The sequence below is a fragment of the Phocoena sinus genome, chromosome 9 (genome assembly GCF_008692025.1).
Source record: "Phocoena sinus isolate mPhoSin1 chromosome 9, mPhoSin1.pri, whole genome shotgun sequence".
Taxonomy (NCBI): Eukaryota; Metazoa; Chordata; class Mammalia; order Artiodactyla; family Phocoenidae; genus Phocoena; species Phocoena sinus.
This window is the reverse complement of record NC_045771.1, coordinates 87964212-87987036: the sequence shown is the minus strand read 5'-3', so window position 1 is coordinate 87987036 and position 22825 is coordinate 87964212. Positions and strand designations below refer to the sequence as shown.

The 22825-nt window shown below is 40.1% G+C and overlaps 1 protein-coding gene across 1 annotated transcript in view; it reads right to left on the bottom strand.

Annotated features, from left to right (window-relative positions):
* Window positions 1–19773, bottom strand: part of LHFPL3 (LHFPL tetraspan subfamily member 3) — a 534211-nt gene extending 514438 nt beyond the window's left edge. Inside the window, exon 1 of the mRNA XM_032643957.1 lies at window positions 19211–19773. Coding sequence (XP_032499848.1) covers window positions 19211–19655 — 445 coding nt within the window. The 5' untranslated portion in view covers window positions 19656–19773. The remainder of the gene's footprint in view (window positions 1–19210) is intronic.
* Between the last annotated feature and the right edge of the window lie 3052 nt (window positions 19774–22825).

The following is a 22825-nucleotide window of genomic DNA, read 5'->3' as shown; positions in this document are numbered from 1 at the left end:
TCCTCATTAGTGAAATGGTAATAATAATAATAATAACAATGACAGCAGTAGCAGCACCCACAGGATTTTGTGAGAATTAAATCAGGCAAAATGCAGTACCCTAAAACAGTACCTGGTACATAGTGAGCTCTCGGTAAGTGGTACTATTGCAGGCAAAAGGAGCTGGCTTTGCAGTAACACTGAATCCTTATTGAGACATAACAGCAATATTAATCTAACATATAAATAAGCAAAGGGAAACTTAGGCATTTCCAGAAAGTAAGATTATATCAAATATGTGATAAGTCAGAAAATAGGGTAAATGTAAGGGAAATCGAGAATCGCATGCCAACAAGTTGACAATTTTAATTGACTGTAAATGTTACTCTTTAATAAAAGAGCAGTTAGCATAGCAGCCAGACATCACAAAGTCATTTCAAAATCAAAGACAATGAGCTTCTTCTTAAATAATCGTTGTGAACAATGTAACTGAGCAATATCATGAAAGGGCTCCCTTGTATGTCTGGGGTTTATCGTTGAGAACAGTTCATTTCCCAACAATTTTCTCCAGTTTCCCATCTCTACTTTACTCCCAAGATTCTACACATCTTTCTTATTTCTGAGGGTTTATTTAGATGTCTTCTAAGAACTCATAACAATGAAAAGGTAAAAAAATCATTTTATAAAAAAACAGGATTATGAAGGATAGCTTATGACACCACTTTATTATTGCCCTAGGAAGCAGCAAACTGATGTTACTGTATTTTGAAGGAGGCTTGAATTAATTTTTCAGTATTGTGTATTTCTGTGAGCCTCCAAATAAAATGTTCTTTCCCTACCTCTACAGGTTTTATCTTTTTTATATACTCATGCTTTTCTTCCTTCCCAGAGAATTTGAATGTCAAGCCAAATTTGAAAAGAAGAGCAGGAGGATGGGGCAGAGGAGGATTAAGAGAGATTATTTTGCTCCCTGATTAGACTTTACCCGATCAGCTCTCCTCTTGCTACCGTTATATAAATGTCCGTAACTGAAGCAGGGATGGCAGAGACCACAGAAGATTACTTCTGCCTCTGTCACATGACAGACCCATCTGTCTAGCTCCTTGAACCGTATTGCTCTCTTCTGTCTTCTAGATCATCCCATCTTGCTCTACTCTCAGATTTTATGGTCATTACCTTGAAGGCTGAGAACTAAAAGAATTTCTTTTGGAAAACAGTCTGTTTAAAAACAAGGTTTATACCCACATATGTTAATGTTTACTTAGTTCTGTAACATTTTCATTCTTTGTGTTAAAGGTCAAAAATCACAAAGCATAGGGCCCACATATCTGATTTTAATAAAACATCTATTTGTTCAGTGCCAAATTTCTCTTGTCAAGGTGAGCCATTTAGAATGTGTCATTCCATATTCCTACACACAAGATAGTAAAGCATAATCAAGTTTGGTTCATAGTTCATTGTTTTGAAATGTGAAATAAAAATAGGACCTGTTTTCTTAAGGAGAGCTTAAATCATACAAAGTGGTAGGATCTCTAGTTGTACTGACTCTGTGCGGAAATCCCTATGTTGACCCCTTCTCTAAAAAGAGCTGTGAAATTGTCTTTAGATCAATTCCTAGGATAGAGCTTTGTATTGTGGCATACGTTTAATGCACTGGAAGGTAAAGCAAACTTAAAACAACAAGCATCCTAGGCATTAAATGCAGTGGTGAATAAAACAGCCATGATCCCTGTCCTCAAGAGGCTCCCAGTAAGAAGGGCGCAAGGAGCTAAATTGCTAACTGCTACACTTCCTGTCCAAGCCCTAATGATGTCATTCTACAGATCCCAATCTTCAAACCCAAAAAGAGGGCTAAAAGGGCATCCACTTGAGGGAAGTTCCACATCTTTCTTTGTTCTCCTCTCACTATCATAAAATCCTCACAAAGGCCTAGAATGGAAAGGGCTAACCTCACCCAACAAAAAATGGAGTAGCAATGAATTGACAGCTTCAAAATGTACAAGATTCCTTTTCTAGATTAAAAGAGAAATAAAATTTCGAGGTCATGTGGGAGTTTTATAGAAAAGCAACACACTGTGCTCTTTACACTTCTTTTTGTTTCTTCTGGGACTGCCTTTCTAGAGTGATGATGATGACACAGCCATCATAAAGGTGATAACTAATATCTAACATTTATGAGTGTCTTAGGTACTTTTTTTTTTTTTTTTTTTTTTTTTTTGTACGTGGGCCTCTCACTGTTGTGGCCTCTCCCGTTGCGGAGCACAGGCTCCGGACGCGCAGGCTCAGCAGCCATGGCTCATGGGCCCAGCCGCTCCACGGCATGTGGGATCTTCCCCGACCAGGGCACGAACCCGTGTCCCCTGCATCAGCAGGCAGACTCCCAACCACTGCGCCACCAGGGAAGCCCGGAAAGGTACTATTTTTATCCTCATTTTACAGATGAGGAAACTGAGGCATAGATAGGCTAAAGAATTTGTCCAAGGTCATACAATGACCTTGTAAATGAAGCAGCCACCACACAAACCCAGGTATTCTGGTTTCAGAGCTTATGCACTCATCTAGTATGATAGAGTTGCCTCCATGTTCTTCTTCTTAGTAATGCAATATTCTTTCCAATCCTGAGAAGAAAACCAATCACAAAGAGATCCTTAATATTAAAAAGCATTTTAGTCTTCATATCATCTCTAGAACACATAACAGGCACACAATAAGGAAGGATAAATGAATAAATGAAAGAATAAAAGAAAAACTAAAAACTCAATCACGGTATTTCTGTTATTTAATTTGGTACTTTTATATTAAAACTAAGAGAAAAAACAAACAAACCAAAAAAAAAAAAAAAAAAAACCAAAAAGAGAAACTAAAATACCACACCTTAAGATTTTAATTCCAATAAAAAAAGTAAAATTTGGGTCAAAAAAAAAAACTAAGAGAAATCTACATTACATGCATATGTCACTGGAAGTGGAGACCTTCACGTCTTTGCTCCTAATATATAGCTCATCTTAGAAAAATATGATGCTAGTTTGCCACGGGAGATTCATGAGTCTCGAGCAGTGGGTTCAGAAATTAAAACTGGTTTGCATGCATCAATCTACACTTCTCCAATCATGTACCACTTTTAGCAATGGCATAAATTGGCTGACTGGGCACTTTGAAGTTTAGTTCCACGTGGTCATAGAACTAAGCAATGTCAACTAAATATTATCCATAGGATTTACATTTTGGGCAACACGGCAGATCAAATGTCCCTCCGCACCGCCACAAAATATCCCAAATAGAATACCTAAAAATGCTGGATAAAATTTCAAAAATATTTTTAATGTGCATGGCTTAGCAATAGTAAAGTAAGAGAAATCCATACAGATAAGAAAATTTTCAGAGAAAAAATTGAACACCAAAGCTAACAATGACCTTGGTGGCATCAACTGACCCTTAGTGGGTGAGGGTTTTTTCTCATGTTTTTCATACTACGATACACATCGAGAATGAAATTATTATAATATCAATTGCTAGAATAAATGGGAGAGTATTTGGGAGCATTTATATGTAACTTTGTAAAAACATTCATTATATTTACTTTATATAAGAAAAATAAATTATAAAGTATTAAATATATTGAATATATATCCAATATTAAATATAGTGAATTTGTATAAACCTGCCACTAGAATATTTGTAAATATTTTTACAGTAACTTGAACTTTCTTTCATGAATGTATATATTTTTTCATTTTATGTCATACTTGAGATGGTTGCATGCAATTCCTAATAAAAACTTTTAAAGACGATCTCTTCAAAAGTCTCATTATGGATAAGCCATTTTTTCTGTAAGTTTGTAGCAGCTAAAAATCAATGAGCTCGGTAACCAACTAAGAAGTTAGAAAAAGAACAAAAGAATAAGCCCAAAGAAAATAGAAGAAATGAAATAAAAAATAAAAATAAAACTTAATGCTATAGGGGTTCCCTGGTAATGCAGTGGTTGAGAGTCCGCCTGCCAATGCAGGGGATACAGGTTCGTGCCCCGGTCCGGGAAGATCCCACATGCCGCGGAGCAGCTGGGCCCGTGAGCCATGGCCGCTGAGCCTGCGCGTCCGGAGCCTGTGCTCCGCAAAGGGGGAGGCCACAGCAGTGAGAGGCCTGCATACCGCAAAAAAAAACAAAAACAAAACAATGCTATAGAACAGAGGAATGTAATGGAGAGGAACAACAAAGTTGGTTCTTTTAAAAAGACTAATTTAAAAAATTAAAAATAAAAAAACGACTAATAAATCTGACAAACTTTTGGCAAAATTTATCTAAAGAAAACAGGATGCCAATGAACAACTCCAACGATTTTAAGAGTATAGTATGAACAACTTTATGCCAGTAAATTTGATAGGGTAGATGAAATGGACAAATTCTTAGAAAAATATATCTTTAAAAACTGACTGAAGATGAAATGAAACACCTGAATGATTCTATAACAATTAAAGAAATGTAATCAGTAGTTTAAAATCTTCCTCAAGGAAACACCAGGCCCAGACACTTTTACAAGGTATTTCTATTAAACATTCAAGGAACGGGTAATTCCAATGGTTCACAAATTCTTTCAAAGAAAAGAAAGAGACTTCTCAAATCCTTTTATGAATTTTACATAACTCTGATACCCAAACTAGATAATGATAGTATGACAATGCAAAAAAACAAAAGCCTTACTCATGAAAATACTTTAAAAATAATAAAATATTAGAGACTGCTGAGTCTCACAATGTATGTGAAAGTTGGCTTTGTTTTAAAAAATGCAATATTTCAAATCAGAAAATCCAGTATTGTAATTCATCTCATCAATATATACTAGTTGGAAGTCATTTGATTACCTCAATAGCTACAGAAAATTCATTCAATAAATTTCAATATATATTCACAATCTAAAAACTCCTTATCAATGTAGGAATACAAGAGAACTTCCTTAACCTAATAAATAGTATTTGCAAAAAAAATCTACAGCATGTCATGCTAAATAGTGAAATATTAAAAACATTTCCTTTAAAAACAGAAAAAGACAAAAATTAAACAACATGTTACTCGGGATATGTACGTCAGTGATATAACTATAAGGAACGTAGGGTAATAACACAAAACTCAGAGAAGTGGCTACCTCTGGGTGGTTATAACCAGGAAAGTGGATAGCAGATACACAAATGGTCATTATTGTTTTTAAACTCTATACACAAACACACACAGGCACATACACACAATATAAAACATTATTCATAACATGTTTGCAGATGAACTGAAACAATGATTCATTCTGCAAATGTTAAACAAATCCAGAATGATGGCTAGTCTAAATAACATTGTAACTACAATAGAAATTTAAATCACCTTATCTTCCATTGTACAAGTTCATGCTTGCCTTCATATACATCATATTTCTACACTAAACTTAGGTCATAGTTTAACACATTTGGGAATAAATTCCAAATGAACTGCTCACATCCCAGTGAGACTTAGAGAGAAAAAATTATATATGAGACATTCTATTTCCTGAGTAAATCTATCACAATTAAAACTTCAGTGTAAAGGGACCACCTCCCGCATCTTTAGGTTGGTCTTTTAGAAACCGTTTGTAAAAAAATCAATTCTTTAACAGTACACAAAGGAAAGGAACAGCCTTCATCAAATGAACTCACATTGATTGCAGAATTCTTCCCCTTTGTTCTATGCACGTTAAATTCAGCCCCAAAATTCTAAGAGACCCCACAGCAATGCTTAGTGTGCTCTATTGAACCACAATATCCAGACAGTTCCAGATTTTCTGCTTGGTCTGTTCAGGCACAGACACTTTAGAGGGCACTGGAGACAGAGTGGAACATTGGCGCTAATGAGGGGGAAATCTGAGGAGGATTAAAAAGGATGCTTTCTGAGCACGAGATGGAAAAAAAAGGCTTGATATTGAGCAGGGAAGTGTGCTTTTTGAAAGTTTTCCTCTAAAGAACTTTCTGTACTTCTGGTTCCCAAAGAGACAAAATAGAAACCAGACTGAGGTCAGCTTCCATTTTTTTTTTCAAGAAAAAAAGAAAAGAACGAAATTTGTGTGTTTTTTGAGTGGCTTCCAGTGGAGAAAGGTATGTGTGAATACAGCAGGCACTCATTCATTCTCTTTTTCGTTACTGTTGTGTTTAAGGAAATGGAGACTGGAATATGTAGGTAGGCACTAGTAACGAAATTAGGTGCCCAGTTTTTCATTCTGATCATGTGAAGCATTACTTGCTTATGGCTGGGGTCCATGTTCTAAGTTATTGTAAACATTATTTTTAAATTCTGCAAAGTCCCTCAAGTTTCCCAAGAAATGGTATTTCCAATTCTACTTTTTTTTTTAATTTCAAAACACAGGCTGCTGCAGATGTAACCAAGCAGAACCCTATGGAATCTTCCCAGGACAGACCCCTCCCCCATATCCTCTGCTGTAGCTCCTCTCTGAAGTACCTAGATAATAATATCTGATGCACATTTCCTGAGTTGTTTTACAGATGCTAAAACCACCGCCAAATGGAAGAAATTAACTACTTGATGATCATGAGCACATAGCCCCCAGCCCTACTGGCGCCTAAGGATTGATAAAGTTAACCTGTGACACCGCCCTGTCCTCACCATCAGCCAATCAGAGAATTGTGCATGAGCTGATCACATGCACACCCCTCCCTCACCTTGCCTTTAAAAATACTTTACTGAAACCCATCAGGGAGTTCAGGTGTTTTGAGCAGTAGCTGTCCTGAACTCCTTGCTTGGCGCCCTACAGTTAGCACTGCACTTTCCTTCACCACAACCTGGTGTCAGCAGATTGGCTTTATTTCGAGTGGGTGAGTGGACCCAAGTTTGGTTCAGTAACACAGAGACGAAACCTGCAACCATAATGCATCGTTCATGACCACCAAGATCAAACAGCTATTTAGAATCCTGCAGTTCTGTATGCCTCAACTTCTTTTGAATTCTACAGTAACCTACTATTAGCAGGTCTCCAGTGACCTGCCAATTCTCTGGGGATGTCCAAGTTATTCCAAAGTGTCCATCTTCAAGCTGAGAAACCATAGCCAAAATGTTCAGAGGGGAGAATGACCATCCCAATGAGTCCTCTAAAAAGAGTAGGTCAGTGGAAAGTCACAACAGCTTCTTAACAAGTCAGATAAGTTATAGAGAGTAATTTCAAAGAATTTATATCAAGGCAAGGGACTGCAAAGAAAGTCCAGGAGGAGCTGGCTTTTTCCTCATAGGTAAATGAGTGTTCCCGTCTACTGCTTGCATTTTGGATGAATGCCTATTCTTTTTCAGCCTTCATATTTTATCCTCCACCCTCCATGCTCTAAAATGCTATCTTACACATAGTGTCAGGGGGAAAATGACTCTGGACCTGACCCTATAAAAAGGAAAGTTCTGAGAAGATGACAGGGCTGGAGCTCCCTCTAGAGCCCATCTTGCAGTGCATGGAGGGGTCTTCAGGAAACTGAACCAGAGCTGGACAGATCCTGGCCCATTTCCCCATCCCAGCTCATCTTGCTAGAGAGCCCTTTCCAACAGACTGAGAGGTCTGCAAGAGCAGAGCTATTCACCATCCCCTGCAGGGTGCAGTTGGGAGGCTGCCCAGCAGTGCTCACCAGCATCTCTTCACCAGCATCTCTAGAAGCAAATGGTCTGATCCAGAATGCTTATTCAATGAGTTCTCTTGTCAACCTCAGCTCTGGATATTCACCACCAAAGGGATCTTGATACAATGTAGAACAGAGAATGTTCATTTGTTCATTATTCAATCCAGCAGTTTGGGTCATAGTCATAGATGTAGTCATAACAAATGGATACTCTCATTTTACAATAAGCTGATGACTTTAAACCTGAAATGAGACTTTTTTTTTTACATCTTTATTGGAGGATAATTGCTTTACAATGGTGTGTTAGTTTCTGCTTTATAACAAAGTGAATCAGTTATACATATACATATGTTCCCATATCTCTTCCCTCTTACATCTCCCTCCCTCCCACCCTCCCCATCCCACCCCTCTAGGTGGTCACAAAGTACCGAGCTGATCTCCCTGTGCTATGCGGCTGCTTCCCACTAGCTATCTATTTTATGTTTGGTGGTGTATATATGTCCATGCCACTCTCTCACTTTGTCACAGCTTACCCTTCCCCCTCCCCATATCCTCAAGTCCATTCTCTAGTAGGTCTGTGTCTTTATTCCTAGGTTCTTCATGACATTTTTTTAAATTAAATTCCATATATATGTGTTAGCATACGGTATTTGTCTTTCTCGTTCTGACTTACTTCACTCTGTATGACAGACTCTAGGTCCATCCACCTCATTACAAATAGCTCAATTTCGCTTCTTTTTATGGCTGAGTAATATTCCATTGTATTTATGTGCCACATCTTCTTTATCCATTCATCCGATGATGGACACTTAGGTTGTTTCCATCTTCTGGCTATTGTAAATAGAGCTGCAATGAACATTTTGGTGCATGACTCTGAAAGGAGACTATTAATAAGAAACAATGTTGAGCTTTTTTAAAGCCTTCTTTAGAAAAGCTAAAGAAATACAAGGAATTAACATGCTACTGAAAAACAGAGCAACACAATCTTCATTTGAGCATAAAGCTGAGAATCTTAAATCACTATTTTCTTTAGGAGGAAAAATAAAGATTCACAGATATCATATTGAGAAACCTAATTTTCAATATATTACAGTTACCTGTAAAATAACACAGAATAAAATGCTTCTTCTGATTTGTTCCTGTTACATGGTGTTATCAGAGATAGAGAATATTCAATTTTTCTTTTGTGAAGAGGGTAATACCTGATATTTCTCTGTCAGTGGCGGGAAACTTAGCAAGAATGCCTAAGTGCTTAGGTCTTGACACAATCAGAAGATTGCCTGGTCCACATTGCCTGTAAAACATGGCTTCTTTTTTCAGGTTAGTTCAGTTGAACTTATTAAATAGTTCAACATTATCTCCAAAATATATTCTTGTTACTTTTGAGTCACTGCTGTAGACAAATAAAATGGAAGAGCTAGACCCTGTCAACACAAAATTAAACTCTTAACTGAATATGGTGTTTTCTTAGTAATGTACAAAATTTATTCTAGGAATCACAATGGCATTTATATAACACTGCAGTTTCCAAAAGGCTTTCACAGCCATTATCTTTCTTGATCCTCAGAATGAGGTAGGTCTGGCATATACAGGTTGTGAAATGAAATTATCCTTCTTTAAGTTGTGTATTGTGAGTCCAATTGTTCTGTCTACTAAGTTTTCTGAATACTAACCACTTCTCCAGCCCTGCTCTCTTTAGTAGTAGTAATAACAACAATGCCAATCATAGCTAACGTTTATTGAGTGCTTATTGTGTGCCAGGTCCAGTTTTAAGTGTTTTACATGCATTAATTCAATAATCCTAAGAACACAGGTGTTTTTATTTATTTATTTTTAATTAATTTATTTATTTTGGGCTGTGTTGGGCCTTCGTTGTTGCATGCTGGCTTTCTCTAGTCGCGGCGAGCGGGGGGACTCTTCGTTGCAGTGCGTGGGCTTGTCATTGCAGTGGCTCCTCTTGTTGCGGAGGACAGGCTCTAGGCGTGCAGGCTTCAGTAGTTGTGGCACGTGGGCTCAGTAGTTGTGGCTCTTGGGCTCTAGAGTGCAGGCTCAGTAGTAGTGGGACACGGGCTTAGTTGCTCCGCAGCATGTGGGATCTTCCCGGACCAGGGATCGAACCTGTGTCCCCTGCATTGGCAGGCGGATTCTTAACCACAGTGCACCACCAGGGAAGTCCCAGGTGTTTTTATTTAAAGTCTCATTATACTGAGGAAATCTAACTCTAGATATCTGTCTATAATTGTTCCCTACTTGCTTCCTCCTTTAATTTCACCCTGTCTTTGACGGTTTTCCTAATATTCACTTTATTGATAAAGGCACAGCAACACTTGGTTAGCAGATGATATGTTTTTAATGTCCATAACCTACAGCCTCTTTTTACATATCCAAAATACAATTATGTTAACTTTAGAAAAATGACATCAAGAAAATGGAAAGTCAAGAGTAGTTACACGACATGGCCAAAATCATTCAGCCAATAAGCAGCCAAGTCAAGATGTAAATCTACACCCGGTTCCCTAATGCCTCCAAAAGCTGCCCAAGTCTATTTTTACCCTTTCTGGAACTGTGTCTGTGACCTGGTGATCCTGTCTACCATCACCACCTTCACCATTGCCATCAATAAGCAAACCTATTAAGAATGTTTCTACATTTGACGCAGGGCAGAAATGGATGACACAGAGCCAGTAATGCGGTTCCTACAGGAATTCACACTCTAAGAATAACAGCAAGGAGATCTGAGATATAACCAAGGGGACAAGGTGGGTAAAGAACCACTCAGGCTCTAGCTTATGAAAATGAGAAGGATAGGATGAGGAGTACCTCATCACACCTAAGTATGCTTGAAGAGGGAAGTCTGATAAACATGTAGATATCTTCCCTGTAAATACCAGATCCTTCCTTTCATGTTGATACAAAATATTGCAAATGCACATTTAAGTTAGGAGGAAAAAGAAAGTGATAGAAAAGGCACTGCACTGGGAATCAGATGTGTTAGTTTCAACTCTATCAAGGTGTAATTTTGGCAAGACAATTTCTCTCAGCCTCAGACGCAAAATATTCTGTCAGACGGGGGAGAGTCTGATTTTGGTTCAAATCATTTACTGGCTCTGTGACCTTGAACAATTTTTTAAGCCTCAACTTCTTCATATGCAAATGTATATAATAATTCTAACCTTGTAGGTTTGTTGTGAAGGTTAAATATACAAACTAAATACACTAAGGTTTTTGCAAATGGTAGTTGCTTAATAGTATTTACCATTATTATTTCTTTATCGAGGAAACGAGGAGACTGCTAAATAATTTTTAATATCCCTCCAACTTCTAAAAGCCTGTGCGTCTATATTCACTTGGCACTGGGTTAATCATACTTACTTAAATGTTTGCTTAGACAGATTGTTGCTTTATGACCATGTCATTTTTTTTCACATAAATGGTCAATCAAATCACATCTAGAAAAAATAATTCTTATTTTCATTCAACCCACAATTTAATTGGGGTACATTAGCATTAAGTCATTAATGGAACTGAGATAAGAAAAATGTCTCAAATTGTTTAGATTAAGTATAGGTAAAAACCTAATCTACCCTTTAATGCAAAATTACCTATGAATTGGTGCAAACGTTCACAGTTTTCCAAACAAGAGGTAATTATTTTTCTAAATTCATACTACATCATCTTTTCTCTGGAATAGTATCTATCACACATTTTGAATACAGCCCATAGTAAGCAATACATTGCAATCTAGTCCACATACACATATGTAAATATTTTAGGAAATAAAGTTTTCACAAAACCCTTATTATCTGCATTGCATTCACATTTTCTATTCTTTTTTAATCCAAGCTTTAACACTGAGCATTATCTACTAAACTGATATCATGACCTATCAAAGGGTCACCAACCATGGTTTGTAAAATGCTACAGTACAGCAATTCTTTCTCTATGAAGGTTTTCTAAAAATGCCAACTAGTCAGTACTACATCTTGTCCAGTCAACTGGTTAAAACATGGACATTCAGTTAAATAATATGTAGCATTACACAGATCACAATATTGCTGGTTATTAATCATCTGAAATTTAGATAAATTCAATTAATCTAGCTTATAACTATATATGTTCTTAAAATGCTCTGCAAATATATTTACCCTAAATGCTCACTGTAAGTTCCCTTTCCCCACTAAAGGCATTATAGAAATCAATTTAGCTTCACAATCTGGAACTAGAATTTCAAAGAGAAACTGGAGGAATGCTATTTATGAAATTTTACAATGACCTTTTCTTTCTTAGGTTGACTTATTTAATCCTCTATGTTTGCATCTGCCATATAAGAACCTCTATCATCTGTCTTTGTATAGCTTGATTTTAGAATCTACTGCAACTTCCTACAGGGGGGTGGATCCATAATTTTTCTTTCTTGACAATTGGGATTTGCACACAGCTTTGCACTGTAATGCATATTCCAGCTCTCTGCTTATCCTGTGTCAATACATTTTTAAGCCATTGATGATATCAAATTCAACGGGCTTTTGATGTTATCAAATTTCACAGGCTTTTCAACCTTGAATTTCTTCATGTCTTCTCTATTCATACTTCATTTATTTTTGCTGTCACTCTTCTATGTCCCTGTCATTCTTCACATCTGGATCCATTTGCCTGTGTTTCAAATACTGAGCCTCCTGTCAATGATGATACACATTTCCCACTCTGATTTTTACAACCTCACTCTTGATCTTCATTGAAACCAAAAAACGGCCATACAAAGCACCCCACCGCAGGAGTTTCCAGACACTTAAGTAAACAGGCCTATGATGCATTCCATACTAAAGTCAAAGTTGAGTTCCCTTCAAGCTCCTGTTTGCCATCATTTTCTAGTGTGAAACTTTTCTGATTAGTTAAGTTCTGCATGTCTACCTTTGAGCTAAGGCCTCTTTTCTGATCTACAACTATTTATTATTCATTTCGTTACCTTTCACTACTCTTCCACTAGCCCTTTCATTGATAAGTCATAATCTCAAAATTTCATGCAATTAGACTAACTTCACACAGCCTATCATTTAGGATCTTTTCTCCTATTAAGGACACACAGACAGTCCCTACACTACTGCAGACCTGGTTTCATTAGGAATGATATCAGAATCCAGGCACGAGAGACCCATTCTTGCAATTCCATGCCAGCAACTCCATTTCAAGAAAGTTTGCTTTCTTTTTTCACCCTGCTCAATAGTAATTAGATATGGTTCATGTCTATATTGATCAAAAAAATTATTTATCTTCCTTTTGCAAGCTACTCATTCTTCTGTTTTATTTTAGCAGAAACAATGAGAAATGTGCTCAAGATTACAGTTAGGACAATTTAACTATGGATGGTGCTGTGACCTTGTGCAGTACAAGCGTCACAGAATCGTAATCATAATTTGAGAGCTGCATGATATTAGTTATGTAAACATTTAGGATGCTGGGGGAGGATGGTGTTGTTTCTTTCCTTCCTCAAAATGCCCTAATGACTTTTCATAACAGCTTTATGTTTAAATCATCAAATAACTTACCTACTATTTGATATGTGAACCAGCCTCTTAGCCTCTTAGCTTTCTGTCATTATTAATATCTTCTTGTTATTATTAAGAATAAAGGTCAGCACCTTGGTCTTTCCTCATATCAAATAAAAACTCCACTTGACTCATTATAATGAAAAATCACATTAATTAAAGTTGGTGCTGACCCCCAAAGTTCAAATATATTATGGAAATTGCACTTTAAAACTCTCCCAGTTATCATGCTACGAAGCCCCCAAATTAGAATTCTCCTGGAGTGTTCTTTGCTTCATGCCAGTGCGATCTGAAGTTCTCTCTACTCCTCTCCCCATAGTTTATCTCCTCACACCACACGCAGAAGGGCACTGAGCCACATGCTGCAACTATAGCTGTATGCTCTGCTGGGTTTGGGGTTTTTTGTTTTTTTTTTTTCATTTAAAATTTTACTCACTTTTAAGATTTCTAAGGTATGTACATAAAATGTAACATACTGGCCTGGCCACCTGGATTCTCTTTACTGCATGATATCACCACACCAAACAGAAGCACCAATCACTAAATAATCATTTTCATGTTAAGCACCTGATACCATATTCTGGTTATGTATGTATGTGTATATATATATTATTTATAAATGCATACAAGCACCTTTTTAACATTTTTACAATGGAAAAAAGCTGTTACATATGGAGCCTCACACCAAGAAAAGAAACCACCTAATAATATACCTATGGGTTATATGAGGTCTGTTATTTTTCACAAATGTTCACTTAAAATCTCACTGTTATAAAAATCATTTGATATTCACATTAATATGTTTTCCAACATCTCTTCATTGTCATAGTCCTTGTCATACTACATAAAAGCAAAAAAAAAAAAAACAGTTTGTAGATTCTCATTTCAAATCATTTTCTTGTAAGTTTGGCTTGGTAAATCGAAAATTCTTATAAGTGAAATGTGTTATAAGAAAATGAAAACTGCCTTCCCTGAGGGTACACATTCTTCTCTGCAATCTGGGGGAGTATTTGAAATGCACTGGCAGAGGAAAAAACCCTCTTCAGGGCCATTCCATAACTCTGAACTTAGGATGGATTAGCAGCTCCAAGAGGCAAGACCTCACTTTCTCACATGCTCAGCACCACCCAGATAAAGAACTGGTGATGATAGTCCTGAACTTGAGTAAATCCAGACCTTGTCCTCTCTTCAGAGTTCCCCATCAGAGCTCTGCACATGCTGGGCCACCCATCTGGGCCAGCATGCACGTCCAAGAAGAGCACATCTGCTCTGACACCCAGAAAGAAGAAAGGAAAGCCTGGAAGACATATCCTCTTCTGTCCAGATTGCTCCTTTAGGCGTGCAAGGAAACCCAACCTGGAACAGGAGTCCCTTCTATTATGAAAGAAAGTCTGACCTTTTGATCCTTACATAAAACCTCCATTTTGAATAACATGATTTTTTTTTCATGAGAAACTAAAAGGTAAGGGAAATTTTGCTGAATCCTAAGATATAATTAATTATACCCTAGCATTGTAATAAAGATCATTACCTATGCATCAGAAAAACCCTCCATTTGGGAATAAGCTCATCATGAATTAGGCTGTCAAGTCATAACCACTGCCATCAAAGAATTTTGGAAGAATTCCTTAAGTGCAATTACTGCTGATGCCACAAACCAATGAGAAAGATGAGCATCATGGCTTTCAAAGTATATGGTATTCACTTCTCAACATGGCATGTGGGACATTTTAAATCACTTCCTTCTCTTTTCATTCTTCATGCCATTAATCATTCATTTTTTTATTCATTAACTCAATAAAAATGAACACCTATTATGTGCCAGACATATACGTGCTACTGTGTGCCAAGATACAGTAGTAATAATAACATAATAACAGTAACCCTACCTAACACAACTATACTGCTTGCCTACTATGTGCCAGACACTGTTCTCCTGTATACCTTGGCTTATTTAATCCTTGCACCAATCTCCTGAGGTAAGTACAATTATATGCTCACTCTGCAGATGAGCAACTGAATTACAGAGAAATTAATTCCCTAGGTCATACAGTCAATGAGTAGCAGAGCCAGGGTTCAAACCCACATCTTTTTACTCTAGTGTCCATGATCTTGACTTCTATGCTATATGCAAAACAGACATGGATTTAAAGAACTTTCAGTATACTGGAAAAGACAGACATTAAACAAATAAACAAACAAACACACTTGTAATCTCAAATGCTGATAAGATATATAAGAAAAGAGCAAGGTGCCCTGAGAGAATGGTATAACATTGCCAAGGCTCTTCCTGCAGGCTAAGAAATGCAGTAATTACCTCAGGTGACTCTCATCTCAACTAAATGACAAAGGTATAAAATTTAAGAAAACAAGCTGATTAAAAAGAGCTGGGGAAAACTAAGGCTGGGAGGCTGGGGAAGGTAACTAAGCAATTCAGCCCTTAACCCTTGCCACAGAGCCTCACCATCTTGGTGGCCCTTCCTGTTGGTACACTCAGAATGACCAGAGATAGGGATCTGGTGAATGCAACCTCCTCCTCCTATCTTATCCCTACCAAATATGGAAATCTAACTGGACCCGGTGCCCCTTATTCACAGATGAAACCAAGTACCTCCTCATCTGCAGTTTTCCACCAAAAAGTCTGTGGTGGATGTCTAAAACCCTTAAATTCTGCCTTAATGCTTTAGCTTATTAAAAAAATAAAAGATTTCATTGGCCTATAATGGGTAAAACTTGCGTCTCTGAAAAAAATTTAAGACATGGTTGATAGTCAGTAAAACAAACAAAACCCCACCTTTATGAAACTTGGCTATTAATAGACTTGGAAACAGACTGAAATACTGATTTGAAAACAAATACACGAAAGCAGAGAGTCAAGCTCCCAGAAAGACAAAATCCCCTTGCCATCCTGATTTAAAAAAAAAAAAAAAGATCTGTACTTTATTGCCCTGCTTGACAAGTACAGATCTACCTCTTTCTTATTAGTAGAGAAATCATACAGAGAGAAGAAACATCTCTCTTCTCAAGAAGTTGTCTCTCTGTGAATTGGGGAAATTTTGCATCTCTAATTGTTATTATTTATTTTATACATTTTTTTCTGTCTTCAGTCTTTATGTTTGGCATAGTCCCTAAGTATAGGATTACATCTGGAAGAAGTGTGACATATTAGCTCCTAATTCTGTAGTTTCACTCCACTGAGGTTAATGATGATTCAGAGGGGAGAGCACGGAGAGGGCAGGTGTTCATAATAGCACCATTAATTATGTGCGCTTTGCACATCTAGGTAGAAAGCAACATCATTTTCAGGTCCAATAAATAAAGTACTTTTTCTAGTTCATTGTTCAGAATCATAAAAAGAATAATTCTTGATGTTGTATTGCCACAAGAAAGTCTCCTGCTTCATCATCTTAGTGTATCATTTCATATGGGATATTCCACCTGGCTCTGATATACGAGGTTTAGTAAAATGCTTAGATAACTAAATACACAACTTAATCATTTGACTTCTAATGAAGGTTAAACAGTCTCAAGCAAACGGCACATTAAGGCTCATCTTAATAGTTAGAAAATTACACTTGAGAGGCCTAGGTACACTTAAATTATGAGAAGGCTTCTTAACATTAAAAAGAAATAGCCTAAAGGTTAGAAACTAAACTTTGACAGTAACTTACAATACATTATGTTAAATTTACTGTTAGTGTCATGAGACTTTAAAAACCTTAAAAGCACGTTAAACAAGACTTTCTTCAGATATACCTTCTTTATCCCATCCTTTAAAAACATCCGTGAATAAAACTGACTTTAACTCTTAATATAATTGACTTTGATTCATAATCAATTCTTTTTTAATTAATATACTTCAGTAATAAATAAGATCATGTCCTTCTGTGGTTTACCTAGAAATAAAATACCAAATAAATTGAAAATAAAGATTTTTAAATACGCCAGAGACTTAGGGATCTGGACTTCTCCAAAAATGAAGTAAATGTGCTTATATCTTCATCAGTACAAAGGCTATCATTACATTTTACATTGGTATATGGGAAACAGGACAGTATACTGATGTCAAACTTCTGAAAACATGACATCATATTTCACTACTGCAGAATAAATGATTTTTGTGTGCTCTATTCCAGGAAGAGGAAAGAAAAAAACATTGTAATAGTTGCAGTTTGTATTAACTTCAAAATAGTAATTCTTTACCAAAGATAGTTTTCTTTCCTTTTTAAAACAACAACAACTTTGGTTTAGAGCACAAAATCTCATAAAAATAAAATATCTTATAACATGTTGAGAAATCACCTGCAAATTACTTTCAGACCTTTGAAAAAGAATCTAATTTGAATCACCAGTCTAAATAGGTCATTTAACTTAGAAAAATTAAAATTAGCTGTGCAGGGCCAATTCTTTTTTTCTAAAGCATCTGCATCCTCAACGTCCTGCTATCTTCAAAGTCAAACCAGAGCTAAGGGCCAAGAACAACAATAATATATGAATTCATTCCAAATCTCAAAGTTAGTCTGCTCTTGAAATGGCCATAAAAGACAACATTATATATAAAAATGGGGGGGGTGCTTCAAGAAGCTGGGAGTGGAAGGACAGAAGGAAAAGCAGAAAACTCATATTTCAGAAGAATAATGGTATATTTTCTGGGGAGTGTGTTCTCTACTGGTGTACATTTCTTGCCTCTCATGTGCACATGTTCACGGTATATGGCGAATCAAAACCAGCTGAGGCATACCTAATACAAAGCAAATACTTCCAAACAAGTTCATTCCCCCACAAGCTTCTCCTATAGTAAACTAGCAGTATAAGATCATGAACTTAATGCTCTTGTCCGGCCCCCTTCAGGACTTAATCGTCCTGTAACATTCTGGTAAACTCAGGGATCAAAGCCCTACTCCCCAGAAAACCTTCCCAAGCATAGGAAAAACTACAAAATCTTGAAGGTAACACCTTTAGGAAAGAGAACTACACAATAAAACAAAATACACATGAGAATGTGGCTGCCTGAGACATCCTATATCCCTTCACAACCAGACCATCCATAAAATCAAAACAAAAACAGGAGGGTGTCAAGTGTTGGAGGATGGAGTCTACCTTTAGAAGGCAGGGCACCCAAGGTGACTAGCAGAAAGGGAATCGGGATCACAGGAGGTAGGGAAAGGAGTCAGTTTTGTTTCAGGATTCTCCAAAGCCACCAGGAAATGCACCCCCATCCTTTCTGGGTTAAAAGTAACTTTGATGCTCAGAAAAAGTACTCTCATATTCTCCAGCTAGCAACCATCTATCATCCACAGGCAAAGAGTGCTCAGAAACACCAATGAAACAAGCTTTCCTCTCTGCCCATCTTCCTAAAGCCACTTCCCCAAAACTGAGATCTTGAGAAATCTTGATTCCCTCAAGATTTCTCTGTTTAAAGATGAAATGGAAGGACCTTTGCTCTGACAAGGAAGCAAACTGAAGACGTGACGTTGGGGAATTGCGAAGGAACATTCTTAGCTACATTTTTTCTTAAAAGGGTAAAACCCAAAACGGAATTCGAATTTCTTCACCTCCACATGGACGATAAAAATTTTATAACTTCCCGGGACAAGCAACTTCACTCCAGCTCTCAACCACCCTCAAGAAGCGGTGACTGAAACCGTCCCAGAGAGCCACAGAGCAGGCTGACCCTCCCTGCACTACAATCACTCCAAATCCGCTTTTTGCCTCGCTGCCAGCTCCTGCTTAGTCACTCAGCTCGCGCCCTGAGCCCCCGCTTCTCCCCATCTCTAGTTCGTAGGGGACTCGGCCCAGCAACCGCCCTGCCTCCATCGCGTCCCTCTGGGTGGCGTGCCCCACACTTTGGAGGTTCTCGAAAGCCCCGGGACGAGGCGCTGGTGTCGAAGCTGGGGAACCCCGGGGATTCCGGCCTCCAAGGGCTCCCGCCAGAGCGGATTCAAGTTGCTCGGCCCCCAGCGGAGCGCACAGCCCCCCAGTCCCTCCCACTCCCGCCCCTCCCCGGCTCGAGCGCCCCGGGTCCCCCCGCCTCCGCGGAGGTGAGCGCGCACTCACCGGAGGTGAGCTGCATCCAGGCACAGATCTTGTACACCGTAGCCGTGTTGCAGAAGAAGAAGAGGGTAAAGCAAATGATGCAGGCGATGATGAGCATCATGGAGAGGCCGATAAAGAAGGAGGCGGCTTTGAAGGCTCCCGAGGGCAGCGTGGAGAAGTCCGTGAAGCTGCCCCTGCAGGTCAGCTCCCGAGAGAAGCCGTTGCCGATGCAGTAGTGGAAGAGCCCGAAATAGCCGGCTTGCGGGGTGTCCACGCCGTCGCCGATCCAGTAGGGCTGGATGAAGCACACCACGTTGACGATGGCAAAGCAGATGGTGAAGATGGCCCACAGCACGCCGATGGCCCGCGAGTTCCGCACATAGTTGGTGTGGTACAGCTTGGCAGCCTCCTGAGCCGGGAGCATCGCGGCAGCGGCGGCGGCGGCAGCGGCGGCGGCTCCGGGCATTCTCCCCCTCCTCCTCCTCCTCCTCCTCGTCCTCCGCCTCCCCCCGCCTCTCCGCGCTCAGGAGACACACTCACCGAGCCGCGCGCGCTGCAACTCCCCTGCCTCCGCCTCAGCCCAGCAGCGCCAGTTCCAGAGTCTGCATCCTCGCTCCCGGAAGGAGGGCGGGGGAGCGCCGAGCACCCCTCCGGCTCGCCTGGCACAGCCTCCCGGCCCCCCTCCCTCCCTCCTGGTCCGGGCTGCAGCCCTCCTCACCGCCCTCCGCCCCTCTTCCCGCCGCCGCCGCCGCCGCTGCAGCTGCTGCAGCTGAAGGCGGCAAATCCCGCGCTGGGCGGCGTGGCGCGCGAGCTCGGGCGCCCCCCCTCGGTTCCCGCCTTCCGCCTCCCTTCACGCCGCGAGCCCAGCGGCGCGGAGGACCTCAGCGACCCTGGGACGACCCTCAAGTAGCCGGCGTGGGCCGGGGACGCAAGCCTAGAGTTGGGGAGGGGGGACTTCAGGAGGGGGCAGGAGCACCCACAGGGATCCTAGAGGCGATCCCAGGATCCCGTTTGGTGTTAGTGGCCGGGCGCCGGAGGCTCGTTCTGAGAGCGTTTCAAGCACCGCACGGCAACGTGCTTCGACCTCTGCATCTTTGCAGACGCGCGAGGGGCAGCGCGGCAGGTAAAGGCGAGAGACGCCAAGGAAATAGAGGCGTGTTGCCCCAAGAGGCTCCCAGTGACAACCACAGAACACCGTCCCCGGCTAACTCCTCGGTGGCCTCGGGTCGACGAAGTGGAGACAGAAGTTGGCCAGGAAACTGGCAGACAATAACGTAAAAGGCACACCTCAAGTGTGGTCTCATACCAGCTCAGCAGAGCTTATTTCCTCTTCGCGTCCCACCGCCCCGCCCCCCATGCAGCCAGATGAACTGTAGCCTATTGATGCCCTATACTTTCCTTTAAGTCAGGTCATTTTCCCCAAAAATCCTGCCATAGATGGGGCCTGTGGGGCATAGAAGTGGCTGTGTCACCGAAATGTATAGTTTTTCTGAAAACATCTGGTATTTTGGCCAGTGTTCTAATTCTTATACAAATGTTCATTGGCAGCACTGGGCTGGGTGCTAAGGATACTACGACAACAGCAGATAGTTTTTTTTGTTCCTTGTCCAACTAACCAGAAAGTTCTTTTCAGAGTAATTTCCTCTGAATTATCCGTATATAACCCCTTACATTTTCATGTGGCATTGCTGTTATACACGCCTGCACTTTGTGCTGTTTCCTTAGCTTAATGTTTTCACTTTGCAGTCTTTCTGTTGCTCTTTTAACAGTCCCTGCCTTTCAAACTCCCTTTCTTTGTTTCTATTTGTTATTTTTTTTGGTTCCTTCTGACTCTGATATAAAACATGTAACCCCTGCTCAAAGCAGGGAAACCGGAATGTCCAATGGCAGCATCAGATTTTGGTAACAAGGCCATTTTGAACCATATGACTGCTGAATTCTCTGAGCAGAAGGGAGAGAGTTCTGTTAGAATTTGACCCTTAAATCTACACTTAATCACACACCTTATTATAACGCAGAAACATACGTAAGCTCCTTGACATTGTCTTGCCATTATGCCCAATCTGCCCAGCTTCTTAATAGGACAGTGAGAAACGTGAGATACCAGGTAGAACATGAAGTTAGCAGGAAGAGGTAAGAACACTCAGAATGGTTCGGTTTGGAGGGGTGGCTACTGGGGACCAAGGAAGGAAAGCTCCAAAAGGCATTTGGCTACATAAGTGGCTATTATATGGAAGAGGGGTCACACCCTAAGTGGTGAAGACCAACCATGCCCCTCATCTAATAACCTGAAGATTTACGATTGTATGGGGAGAGGGGGGAGATAGTGGAAATAGGGATGTGGGATGCAGAAGCTAAGGAAGGGATTGAAACTGGGAAAGAATTTAAAAGGGTGAGTGTTGGAATCTTACATTCAGTTTTTCCTACAGGCGTGAAGTTCAAGGTCCACTAGGCAGGGCTTTGGAAGTCAAGAGGACAGCGTTAAACAGTAGCATGAGACCTGAGAGTTTAGGCGATGACTAAGAACTTCTTATAAATCTGGTTGTAGACTCTCAGAAGGTCTTTTAAAAATCAGAGGGATTGGGGAGGGGGATGGGGAGGGAAGATGACCTAAATATGAGCCAGCCCAATATAACACTTGCAAGTCTCTAAAAATGTAATTCGTGATGATGCCCCGTCAGTGCACTGGTGGCAATGGAGGGTCAGGACTTCTGTTAGGTTGCATCTGTTTTAACTCCCCTGAAATTGCTGTTAAATCAGAAAATCAGAAGTGTTTTAACAGGGAAGGAGGAAGAGGAAAGGTGAGGGTAATTGGATTTATGGGGCCATCTGGCAGGCCATGTGTCCCAGGGGCAGAGATAGCTTTACAGCAAGAACTGACAGTAATTTCTAGTGACTCTTCCAAGCCCTCAAATCTCCCCAAACCTGCTTGTATAAAGTGATCTTTCTGGGCTTCCCTGGTGGCGCAGTGGTTGAGAGTCTGCCTGCCAATGCAGGGGATACGAGTTCGTGCCGCAGTCCGGGAAGATGCTGCGGAGCGGCTAGGCCCGTGAGCCATGGACGCTGAGCCTGCGTGTCCGGAGCCTGTTGCTCCGCAACTGCAGAGGCCACAGCAGTGAGAGGCCCGCGTACCGCAAAAAAAAAAAAGTGGTCTTTCTTTAAAATCAGTGCCTAAAAGAGATTTTACTGTTCCCCTAGGGTGGTTGAGATGGAAGGTTGCTGAGAGGGGAAAGGCTGAGAATCAAAAAGCCTGGTTTAGATCTCAGCGCTTAAATTGACTTTACAGGACCAAGAAAAAGACTGGCAAGTGACTCAGATTCAAATGTCGTGATTCAAAGAGCTTTTCTATTTGAGTCGTGCCCAAGGAGAGCCTTATTCTTATTTCAGTTTTGGAATTGCCTCTGGGTTCATGCTCAGTATCACTATGCCAAGGGACACACTCAAGGTGTCCCCTCTTATCAACAGCAACTAGGAACAGACCAGTGTTGGTGTATTGCTGACCTAAAGTGACCCCTTCCCCTTGAGAATCAGAGTTGTTGCTCCTTGAGGTGAGGGGTCAGTCAAGGGTGACTGAACCCTTCCAATGGCCTTTCTGCCCACTTTTATCCTTCCCTGCACTACAAAAGATTTCCAGGG